This window comes from Egretta garzetta, unplaced genomic scaffold, assembly GCF_000687185.1.
Source record: "Egretta garzetta isolate BGI_Z169 unplaced genomic scaffold, ASM68718v1 scaffold377, whole genome shotgun sequence".
Lineage (NCBI taxonomy): Eukaryota > Metazoa > Chordata > Aves > Pelecaniformes > Ardeidae > Egretta > Egretta garzetta.
Window position 1 is genome coordinate 53,264 of NW_009260339.1, and position 12,025 is coordinate 65,288.

General features: G+C 41.0%; 1 protein-coding gene across 1 annotated transcript in view; it reads left to right on the forward strand.

The window, feature by feature from the left end:
* Positions 1-8,860: 8,860 nt before the first annotated feature.
* Positions 8,861-12,025, forward strand: part of RNASEH2B (ribonuclease H2 subunit B) — a gene marked incomplete at its 5' end in the record, with an annotated part of 30,850 nt that continues 27,685 nt past the window's right edge. The window contains one exon of the mRNA XM_009642626.2: positions 8,861-8,921. Within this exon, the coding sequence (XP_009640921.2) occupies positions 8,861-8,921 (61 nt within the window). The remainder of the gene's footprint in view (positions 8,922-12,025) is intronic.

A 12,025-nucleotide genomic window follows, 5' to 3' on the forward strand; every position in this document is an offset into this window, starting at 1 on the left:
TGCCCGCCCGCGTCGCGGCGGGGCTGGTCCGTCGCTCGGGCAGGAGACGGGTGCCTTTCTGTGAGGGCTGGGGCAGGTGTCTGGGCTGCTGTGTGCAGCCAGCCCCAGCCCTGGTGTGGTAAGGACGTTGTGAGACATAGCCTTTACACAAGGCCCTCCAGAGTACCCTTCTTCTCCTCTCCAGGGACCCTGTTTACCTCACTGCATCTGTGCATTTTATTTTTGTGTGTCATTAGGGTATTCCAAAGGTCGGGTCGCCCCTAGTTTGCCAACAGCGTTGTGAGCCCTGGGGCCTGGAGCTGTAGAAGAGAGGTCTGGTCACTGAGGTCCCTGATGGAGCCTCACTGACATCTCCCTGCTGCTGGCAGCCCACCTTGCCTCCATCGCCTTAGTCCATTCCTGCATTTTTTTTAAGGAAACAGTTTAGTGCCCTAAGCCTCAGCTTTAAAGCAAACTCCTTGGAAACTGTAAGTCCTAAGCCAGGGTGAGAACTTCTCAGCCCTTCCTGTATAGGCTAAAGCAGCAGATCTCCACATGGCAGCTCTGCAGATGCAATATACACAAGGTCTGAAACACTGTGTAGGCTTAGTTTCTCTGACTTAGTGCTGAATAAATGGGAGGATGCCTTTCCCCCCTTTACAGTTATTTCTGCCTAGTATAAGGTTTTAAAATTTTAAATTCACAGATGATGAAAGGTTTTTGTGTTAAAGAGTGAAACAGGATGTGCTCAAACTCCAAGACTGAGAGGAAGGAGGCATTTTGTAAGTGGTTTTTTTAGTTTGATTTCTTAAGGAAATGCAACTTCCACAATTATGTGTGGGTCAGCTTTGTACTGCGCCTGTTTCTTACCCACTCAAAACTTTTGAGTGTTAATTTCAACCAAACCTGATAAAAAGGAGGAGCTCTTTGGAATAATTCCTTCATGAAGATGTCTGCGATGATGTGAGAAGTGCTATAAATGGCACCACTGAAGGAAAGGTGTAGCAAGAGCTAAGTTCAGCAAAGGTTGAAAACAAGGCAGGAACTCAGCCTTGGAGACATGCATCCGTAAGAAACTGGGCTTCTCTAGTTACATGAGAAACAGAATCCATTGTTATGATTTAACTGATTCCTCTTTTCCTCTGGTTTTAACTTTTCAATTCCACCCTTTGGTATCTGACATGCTTGATGCCTAAGAAAGGAATTTGTAAGTGAGGAATTCCTTTTTTTTTTTAATATTGACTCTCTGCAGACTAGGATTTAAAGCTGAATCTTGTATCAGATGACTGGCTATGCCAACAGATGTCCATACTGTGCAAATATTTACAAATATGCTTAACTTATGCATGAGTAGTCAGTTCTGTGCAGTAAGTTAAATTCTTCAGTAAGTGTTTGCAGGATTGGAGCCAGAGCTTGTAACTTTCATGAAGCCAGACAGTTTGTATTACCAATTATGCCAGCAGAGCTCTGACAGAATTTATATAGTACTCCAGACCTGTAAGAAAGTTTATTAAGCCTTAGTAGAACCTCAAAGCACATGGTGATTTAAAAAAAAGTCTGTGGCTGATAATTTCAGAACTCCATGGCTGATGAGACTTGCCAATGATATGAATAAGACTGCTGAAATGAAATAGATGTAATGATTTTAGTTGGTTTTAACTTTTTTTTTCCAGAAAAGAGATTTTTAAAGTTAACGTCTATCACTTTTCAAAGTTTTGCATTATTTAACTGCTTTATTGAATGGATATCAGAAGTTCTTTGTTGGCCATTTAGCAGAATTTGTAGTAGGAAGACCTGATTACTTTTAGGAATTAAGATAGATGCAGTTGGATTTATAACAAAAAATGCTTTTTCTTTGCCTAGAAATTTGACTATGTTAAATTTTATGCATATGGCAGTCCATATCTGTAATACCCACATGGCATTATGCTGCATACGTGCATAAACACTACTGGCGTAAGTAATTGCAGGATCTAGTTGTGAGTTTAATACCATTTGTTAATAACTCTACGAAAACCTTCTGGGTGTAAATAGCATACTTACCTTCTTGTATCTGTGGCCATTATCCTGTGCGTAGTGGGAGGAAGGAGCAAGGTGTATTTCAGTACTTTTCTTGTAATACAGGCATTTTCTGAGGTCCTGATTTCAAGTGCTTAAGTAAATTTGAACTACTCACCGGGGTAGTCTGCCTCCTAGAACAGCTTGTAAGGTTAATAATGTGTGCCATCCTTGGATATATGCCATTCATCTTACTTTGATTGTGACACCTTAAAAGTTCCTGTAGGGTTGGAGAAGGTGACTAGTTCTGCAAAGAAGCTAAATATCTTAGTCTAAAACCAGAATGAGGTCTGTTAGAAGTATAGAAGTAAAACAATGAGAACTGAAACTCGCTTTCTTAAGTATCAGTATTTTTCAATCATTCAGACTGTTAGAGGTTCAACAGTAGCTTCCTAGAATAAGGCAGAGATACAGCTGGAGTTCTCAACAATGATGAATGTGTTGCTCTCATTCCTTAGTTGTTACGTTGTTTTCAGAATCTGCCTGGTTTTGCACAAGTCTCTGTGGTTTTGCTGCTTACATGACATGTAGGAACACTTAATTGTGTAAAAAGCACATGTAAGAGAAAGGTGAGATTCTTTCTTATTTTGACTTCAGCAACTGACAACATATATCGAACACAGCAGCTAAAAACCAGGCAGATTTAATTTTCTAGTTGCCATAGAAAGTGAGCAGAGTGTTTGTCTCCTTTAGTATTGAAGGTTATAAAATTATTACCAATTTCCTTGTTTCAGTACACATTCATAAGCTGTGTTATGTTGCATAGGCAATAAATTGCTGCTCTGCTGTTCAGAGCTTGTTTGATGACTGAGATAAATTTCAACTTTGTTCTGATTTCTTAATTTTTATATTGATTTCAGTGTTCTGGAAATAGCTAAGAAACAAGGAATCTCCTCTGTCAGGTAGAACTGCCCATGTTCTTTGTTGAAGTCATGATTATGGCTAGAGGAGTAATGCAGTTGGAGGGGCTGTTGTAGCAATGATGTGTGTTATCCCAGCCCTCTTGTACTATTCTAGAGGGCCAGCATGTCACTTTCTGTTCCAAGTGGTTAACTCTATCATTATATTTCCAGTGCTGTAAAACTTTGATCGTTACTGTCCATCTCATGCCTACATATTATAGGAGGGATCTACAAACCACACATCTCAGCAGGTATTTTGCATGGATTATAGAGGTGGGTGAAGGTGGGAGAGGGGAGCAGGGTTGCCTGAGCTGAGAGGCAGAGTTGATGTTCAGTCTGCAGGTCAGTCACCCTGTGCTTCATTTCAGTCGGTCTTTGCTTGCCCTCATTCTTTCCTATGGCATTCTTTCCTCGTTTCACTGTTCTTATGAGCAGGCTGATGACAGCCTTTGCTCTCGCCAGCCCGTTGCCACACCAAGACACTTGGGCTGTTTGGCATGGGAGAGTCACACAAGGGAAGTTCAAGTAGGAAGGAGAAAAGAGAGCCTCAGACAGTCATATCTGGGCTGGCTGGTAAGCAGCTTCTAGGTGAGGTAGCAAATTTGCCTTTAGAAATGGTAGCCTGCCCTTGTCCTGGTTAGAGCTCTTGTGATGGTGTTTCTCTTGATGCTTACTTTTTTCCACGGAGGCAGCATGATGTGACATGTCAATGCAGTCATCTTTTTGTTTTGTTTTTATAAGCATAATTGTTCCTATGTTAGGGATTGAAACACCAAAGGCAGGACAAAGGGGGAGGCCAGAAGCCGGGGGGAGAGGGGTTAGAAGTGTTGGTGGAGAAGGTAGGATGAGGAGAGGGTGGTAACCATGTTAATCACTCCTGAAACCCTGGAAGCTGCTGGTGTACATTGTGCAGCCTTATCATGGACATTTAGAGGAAAGTTGAGAAATGGGTTTTACATAGTCAAGAGAGAAAACAGTGAACAAACAGGAGGAGGGCAGATGGAGGGAGGTGATGAGGACAGAAATCTTCATGTGGGTAGGGAGAGAGCCGTAAAACGTCATGTGGGTAGGGAGAAAGCTTTGCGTGCTGGGCTCGAAATAGAGTCAACTCTTTGGGCAGTTTCTCCAGTTGCAGATTAACTATGCTGTGGATATACAGGCACCAGATTTGGCTTAGAACGGACTCAGCTCAGCACTAACAATTTATTAGTTCAAGTGCTGCGCCATGTTAATATGTCTCTGCTATTTCCAGGACCAGCTTTGCAGCCCAGCTGCTTTCAGTGTCTGAACGAATAAGTCCTGATGGACCCAAGCTGGCTCTGTGCAGACCCACTTGGGTGTTTCTGTGCTGTGCTCCACGTTCCAGGGGATTTTATTAGCTTGGCTGGAAATCTGGATCTGAACTTGCTTTGTGCAGGGTAGTTGACGTCGATGGTTAAGAAGACCTCCCGAATCTGGAGTTCTGGAGGAATCATGGTACAAAGACACCAAAGTGCTAATAAGTCCTGAAGGACCCACATGGACTTCATTGGTGGGTGGCCGAGTTTCCAGGTTGTGCTTTTCTGCATTTCTTGTAGTAGATGGATAATCAGGGATGTTATATTGCCTGTGCGTCTGAGCCCCTCTTTGCCCTTGAGAATGTAGAGCTTCCTCCGCAGGCCTCCTGTTGTATTGGTCCAGCTACTGAACAGGTACGAGGGAAAAGAAGTAGCTCATGAGGATTAAGACCTGGCCATCTCACAGCTAGGAAGTCACTGATGATGTGCTTTAGTAGAGGAGATTCTGTCTGTTTACTGAGTATTCATGTACATTTTTTTTTTAAATCCTGCTACCTGAACCAAGGAGATTTCCTTTTTATGTGGGTATAGGAAATTTCTACTTGCTTTGTGAGTTGGGCCCATGGAACTACCATTCTTAATGTTTTCCCTGAAAATCATAAGAACTGGAAATTATTTTCTAGATAGGGAAATAATACTGAGACCCCACCTAATTGTCGGGTTCTAAGGGCAGGGCTCTGGAAACATACTGCAATAAAGTTGCTGTGCGTGGCATAGATCTCATCTGGGCTCTGTATAACAAATAAACATTCTTATGTAATGGCTTCAAACTGGCCTTACCAATAGCAACCAAAATCACACTAGCTGCTTAAGAGGACGGGTGTGAAGGGCAGTCTCTTTTCAGTACACTTGCTCAGGGATAGGTGTTATGTCGGAACTGGAACTATTTATATTCTTTGCTGGTTTTAGCAAAGAGGTCAGGAATTGAAGGCAGTTTTCGAAATCTGGTGTTCCACTCTACACCTAAAGTTAAGACTGCTGTATTTAATTTGTTCTGTGTTTGTCTGTATTAGGAAAAGAAGTAGGGGTTAGCTGCAAACTCAAAATTATTTTCAACCTTTGTTTTTCTGAGCTAGACAAGTTTGACTACATTTTTTTCAGTCTGGTGTTTTCTTAAACAGTAAATTGATTAGCTTTTTCATTGTTTTATGGGAACTGCCATGTGAATAGCACTGGAAGGATTGCAAGGGGGGGGGAATATAACAATCCTATTATTTTTAGGAATTACTTATTTAAAAATAGAAGGAGCAGTTTCACATTAGACTTGGCAAGTTGTTTGAACAAATCTCATATATGCCAAAAGTCAGATGGAGGCAGAAATAAATGGACTGTGATGCCAAACCATAGGGCATCAGCACACATTAAATTAATCCTTCATTCTTTCAAATGAGACTAAAGAACTTTTGTCTCTTTGCAGCAACAGAGAAAGCATTTGACTTGAAAATTTTGGGTCATATTGAGAGAAGATGTCATAGCAAAAGAAGCTGTGGAATACTTAATGCATACAAGTAGTTTGCTTTAAAACCTGAAATAGGCAGGGTTTATGTTTTTTTCTTGCACCTTGCACTTAACACTTTGATGCATGCTTTTATTTAGCATTTAAAAAACAGTTCAATTTATCTACTAGAAAATAGACCACACTGCTGGGCTGCTAAGGAGCTTGATTCAGAAGTTGTAATGAATGTCAAAATTGAGCGGGATACTTAAACATTAATACTTCCATAATAATTTAGGTAAAGAAATTGGAGATAATATTTACAATAAACATATACATATGTTTTTTAACAGCTGACTTAAAGCATGAGAAAGATTATATGAAATATGTGCACATATTTATATACCTTTTAAATAAGGGGAATGTGAATATGCTTATTTTAGAAGTTAGCACTCTGTGGGTATATTTTACTTAACCCTAAATTGGCATTTGCGTCTCCTGAACAAAGCCTTTTGCCTGCAGGTAATTTGCACCATTTCTTATATGTCATCTCTTAAAAGGCATACAGAGCTCAGCTGTGTATAAAGCAGATATAACTGGCAAGCTAAGGAGCCAGAAGGAAGCATAGCAAATAAAATAACTGAAAAGAGATGTTTTAATGTGTAACACCATCTCCTACTTCTGCTTTCTGCCATCTGGCTTGGAAGAGACCACCTTATGCCAACTTAGGCCTCTCTGCACGTGGGAATAGGGCTGATTCAGCCAGTAATACAGCTGCACCAGTGTTGACCCTATAAATATTGAGAAGGGAAGTCTGAAGTTTTTATCCTTTTCAGCGATAACCTGTTCTTGAACTTGTCAAGATTGACCTCTTCTTCGTTCAGCTCAAACCCCTGCATGATCTGCCTAGCATCTAGATTTCAGTAACGGATGAATTAGTACTGTCCCTTGCTGCCAGTGAGTCCATGAACATGTGTTTTTGGCCTAAGAAGTGAACTGTGCCAGCATAAGGGGAAGCAAAAAGATGCTCTCAGGCAGAAGTCTTAATATTTAGCTGTATTGCACGCTACGTACTGGAGCAAAAGACCACTCAAACCATCTGGTAGCATTTCCATGTGAAGTTTTGCTCAAGGTAGAAAATAGTGCCATTTTTAGATATCTGTTGTGTTTTGTCGTAGGATTTTCAGGTGAAGGGGGAGCCAGAAGGACTTTAAGGGGTGTAAATTATGTCACATTAAACGTTATTTCCTTAGGGCACCAAATAATAAATGCTGTGATTACCAAACTGATAACCATTCTGTCTTTTACCACAGGCATAGTAAAAGTCCCATCACTGAAGCTAGTACTATGTATGGTCAAGGAGAGGGTAAGGTGGTGAGGTAACATCAAGTTAACGTAACTGAGTAACAACTAAGAAGGTTATTTCCAAAAATCAAGTGTGTGCAAGTGCAAAGCCATACCTTATATGTAAGCACCTGCAAAAGAGGCTGTTTGCAGAAGTAAATGGAGCTGTGTGCCATTTAGTACTCCCCTGAGAGTATTGTGAGCTAGGGAAACAACCATGTAGTCTTGTGGCTCATCTCTTGCTTTCCCACCTCTGCAGTGTCACATACGATTTAGTTTTCTAACTAGTTCACACTGGTCAAAGACCCCAGTGTCACATATAGACTAGGTTAATACTCTGTGCCATCTGCTCCTGCCATGGGTTCTGTCCCTTTGTTACAGTGATCGTGTAATCATATGGTGAGAATAGCTTACTGATCTGTGTGAAAATTAATACTTCTTTTTTGTGACTGGTTATTTCTCAGCTGGATCAGTGAACTGAGCCAACTTGCTGTGTGGCCACAAGATTGCCAGTTTGGATGAAAAGAAAGCAGCAGAGATGCACAACAGGGAGGGAGCAGAGGTGGGGACCTCAGTACTGTGCTTTTCAATGGCCTGTGATCTTTGGTCATGAAACTGTATCCTCAGTCTGTGCATACCTGAATTCATTCATTATGCTAATAGTTAATTACCTTATAACTTCTAAAAATTGTCAGAAGTTTGGACGATACAAAGTACTAGATTTATTAATTAATTTTCACTGGGCTTTTTTCAAGGTGTGCTGCAGGACAGAAGACATAGGTATTGAATTAAAACCATCTACTTCAGGGTTGACTGTTTCTAAAAAGAACATCAAGAAAATTATTATTAGATCTAACATATCTGTACCCTTAGGCTACACAGTTTAAGGTCTTCCATAGAATATCCATTTAGTGGGCTCCATTAGAACCTCTCCATCTGACACACCTTTTGTGCACGGTTAGAAGTTAAGAAGGAAATGGAAAAGACTTGTGTAGGTGATGTATGGTTTAATATCTGTTTTTAAATTAAATCTTAACTTTGTATTTCCAGACTTTTAAATAATCCTGTTTTTTTGCAGGGTGATGGTGGTAGGGAAATTTGTGCTCTCAAGAGAGTTTTTTCCTCTTAAGCAATTGACAGATGTTTATGGCCTTTTTGCTTGCTTGGCTGGCATTTTTGAATGGGAGTTCCATATAACTTGGTATTAGTATGTTATATATAGTATTCGATAAGTGATTTTTTTAAAAAAAAAAAGGTGAATAGACCTTGCATCATCCATAACAGTTTCCTAGATCTTAGTGGGAGTTTTATGTTCTTTTCCAATTTATTTGTGTTGCTGTACCAGCTAACACTTTTTTTTTTTCAATGGCCATATCCATTAGTGCCTCATATCTATCCATTGTGGAAGAAATTATTGCCAGAAGTCCTTTGACAGCTGGTTCATTTTCACTTTGTTCTGTTCATATATTTTGTAGAATTTGCCTGGTTGTATGTCTACAAAATACGATAGGCTTTTCTCCTTTTCTGTAATGGAAAGTTTGTTTAAGCTTTTATTGTCTCTTTTACTCAGCTTCAGGATTCTGAGGTTCCATCTGTACACTCCAGTACAACTGATGGGTATATCACCCACATTTTTAGATGGACTTTGTGTGATTTGGTTAATAGTGAATAAACAGTAGACTGTAACTTAAGCAAAGCAGACATACTTATCAGCCCAGCGTTGGCATTTAATTGTCCTGCATTGTGCTTACCTCAGGACTCCCTTCTCTGGTACAGCTGTAGCAGTACTGCATCCAGATTGACTGTGTGCTGGAGGTGTCCGTAAGCTCAATGGCAACAGGCATAGACTTGCAAGGGATGATACAGGTGGGTTTAGGATTTAGGTGGGTTCAGCTGCCTCCTGGAAATGCCTCTCATCTGGCTTCCCTGGCAGTTTAGAGAGTGGCTTGCTAATTGAGATGCCTCCTTGGGACAGGATTAATTGAGCCCTTCCGTACCCCTGTGTCAGTTTTTTGCATCCTTGTAGTGAATGTTGTCCTAGGAGAATAGCATGCTGTACTGCCACATCTGTTAGTAAGCTGAATAGTACTGACTATGTGTGACCTGTTAACCTCTCTCACTTGTTGTTCTTGTAGCTGAGCAAGATCTCAGGGGTGAGCTATGGAAACTGTTGTAGTAAGTGTGGTGGCAATCATCTGATGTTTTCCTTCAGTATTTAACAAAAAAGTTCTTCCTGTAACGTCCCTTTTGTCTGCTTACTTTCTGTAAGATTTCTTATCTGGATGTGAATCTTAAAACTTAAGAAAGTTAAGAATAGTTTAAGTTAAGAAACTTAAAAATAAAAAACAACTAGTTTAACTCTTAGTTTTGCTAGAAAATTGCTACAGTACTGCTTTTTAAGAAGTCTTTATTTATTTAGCTATAAGAGATCCTTGTCCAAATACAAGGACTGATAAACGTAATGACATTAAAGAAATTCAGTTACCTTTCCTGGTTAAAGGCCAGAACACACACAAGCTGGGTTTGGACACCTAACTTCAGAAATCCCTTGCTCAGCATTTTCCTAGTCATGAAGTGTTTAAATTCAGATAAATACAGCCTTCTTTGCCCTTAAGGCCATGTTAATATTGCATCCAGTTTTCCAAGCATTCTCCCAATTGCCTCTTTTTATCTGCCAACTCGACATCTAGCAGAGCCAATCTGTAACAAAAATATACTTCCGATGCCCCTGGAAATAGACTGGGGTATTGCCTACATTTTGAGGAAACTGAAGGTAAAAGAAACTCAAAGAAACCAATTTTGCCTTTGCCTGCTCCTCCCTTCTTCTTGTGTGTGCACGCATGTGCACGTCCCTTCTGGTAAACCATCTTCTGTGGCAGCTGTGTGGAGAATGTGCGTGTACTCTGATCCCATCATCACGAGATACTGGTACCGAAGGCTGTGTCTTAGACTGTTCATGAGGGTATGATCACTGCTGTCCTCTCTGCAGTGACGGACCCCACAGAACTTGGGGAGGTCTTGAGAACTAAATGGGCAGAGCTGTGCTTCTCTTCACAGTGGGGGGAAGAGATACTGGCTGAGCTACTGTCTGGAAAAAAGGAGACTGAAGGGAGACCTTATCATCCTCTACTACTGCCTGAAAGGAGGTTGTAGCGAGGTGGGGGTCGGTCTCTTCTCCCAGATAACCAGCGATAGGATGAGGGGAAATGGCCTCAAGTTGCACCAAGGGACGTTTAGGTTCAACATCAGGAAAAAAATTTTCTCTGGAAGGGCTGCCCAGGAAAGTGGTTGAGTCATCATCCCTGGAGGTATTTAAAAGATGGGCAGACAAGGTGCTTAGGGCCATGGTTTAGTGGTGGGATGGCAATGTTAGGTTGTGCTTAGGGCCGTGGTTTAGTGGTGGGATGGCAATGTTAGATTAATGATTAGACTTGATGGTTTTAAAGGTCTTTTCCAACCTAAATGATTCTAGATTCTAAGGCAGCTGCAGGGCCAGGCTGCATATACAAAAGGGCAGAGCAGAAGGTGCTGAGCTTGAGATAGCATGGGGCAGGCCTTAGAGTTGGAGGGTGGCTATCAGGGTTGGGAAGGCAGAGGACTGTTGAGGTAGAGGTGGGACACTGTATCCCTTGGGTTTGTTACACAGAGTGCTCCCTATGTGCAGGTGTCTCCCAGGCTTAGCAGGGATGGGTAACTTCAGTGTGTTACTAGAAGGTTAGGAAAAGAACATACCAACTAAATAAAGATGTGAAGTTCATTAAAAACAGCTACATTAGGACGGATTGTCTACTTAATTATTCACGTTACATAAGATGCAACTTAGGGCTCAGCTGGACTCATTCCCAGTGTTCATAAATCTATGCATGAAGAAAGCAGAGCAAGTGAGTGCTAAAAGTTCCTTTGGGGTTTTTTTTGTTTTTCTTTTTGTTTTAAATTAAAGTTTTAAAACTCACATTTAGTGTGTATATTTTAACATGTTCGTGTGAAACACATCAAAGTAAACACATGCAGTGTGTTTCTTTCGCTGTCATTAATCACTGTAGTGTTTTAAAAAGTAACAAAAAATACACTAATGTTAAACTGTGGTCAAGAATTGAAATATACACAGCTCTAGAAATTTGAAGTTTGCCTTTGCCAGGGCAAATGTAGCTTGACAACCGTGTGTGTTTATGTATCAGCATATAAAGCAAGTCTGGTTAGCAAATACGGACTTTTTCCATTAAAACCCCTCAACTTACACTGAAACTTTTTAAAGCACGTTTTTAAGCCACCTGAAGACTCGGCTGAAAATTCAGGGAAGAAAATGACTAAATTCTCCAAACTGCTCTGAGAACCATTATCCTCTAACACTTTATCACAGAATGAACTTGCTTTTTAAGCCCTACTTATGTCTTTATCTAGGCAATTTCTCTTTGTGACACAACTGAATAACCAGGAGTGGATGTGAAAGATGGGGGTTATTTAGGGCTTTTTTTTTCCACTGAGGTGCCAGTGAGAAGTCCACCTGTCCTTTCTGGATGTGTTGGGGATAGGCTTTCAGCCAGTGTGGAGGACAGCTATTTTTAGTTGTACTTGAGGTTTTCTACTTCCCTGTTTTCCATAGAAAAGAACTGTGCTATCTCCCTCTCCTCAAACCTCCTGGATGCTACTGAAAGGGGAAGGATGATGTGGCACTTCTCTTCCTTCCCACAGCCTCCCTTGTGAATAGCTGTGCATCCCCCCTCTGCCACTCCTCTCTGCTTTCCTCAGCAGCACTGCAACGCAAACGTCAGCCTGACCCCTGTCAGTCCATTCTCTGGGGTCTGGATACTGGTTATGTATGTGAAATGCTTTGGTAATTTTCCTTGCTCTGATGAATGCCTATATGAAAGGAACTGGGATGGAACTGGCAGTGTGCAAGCTAAGAAAGATGATGCTGTCATGTTGCTCTTCACTCAGATGTGGGAAGTTGTTTTTATAAATACAAGTTA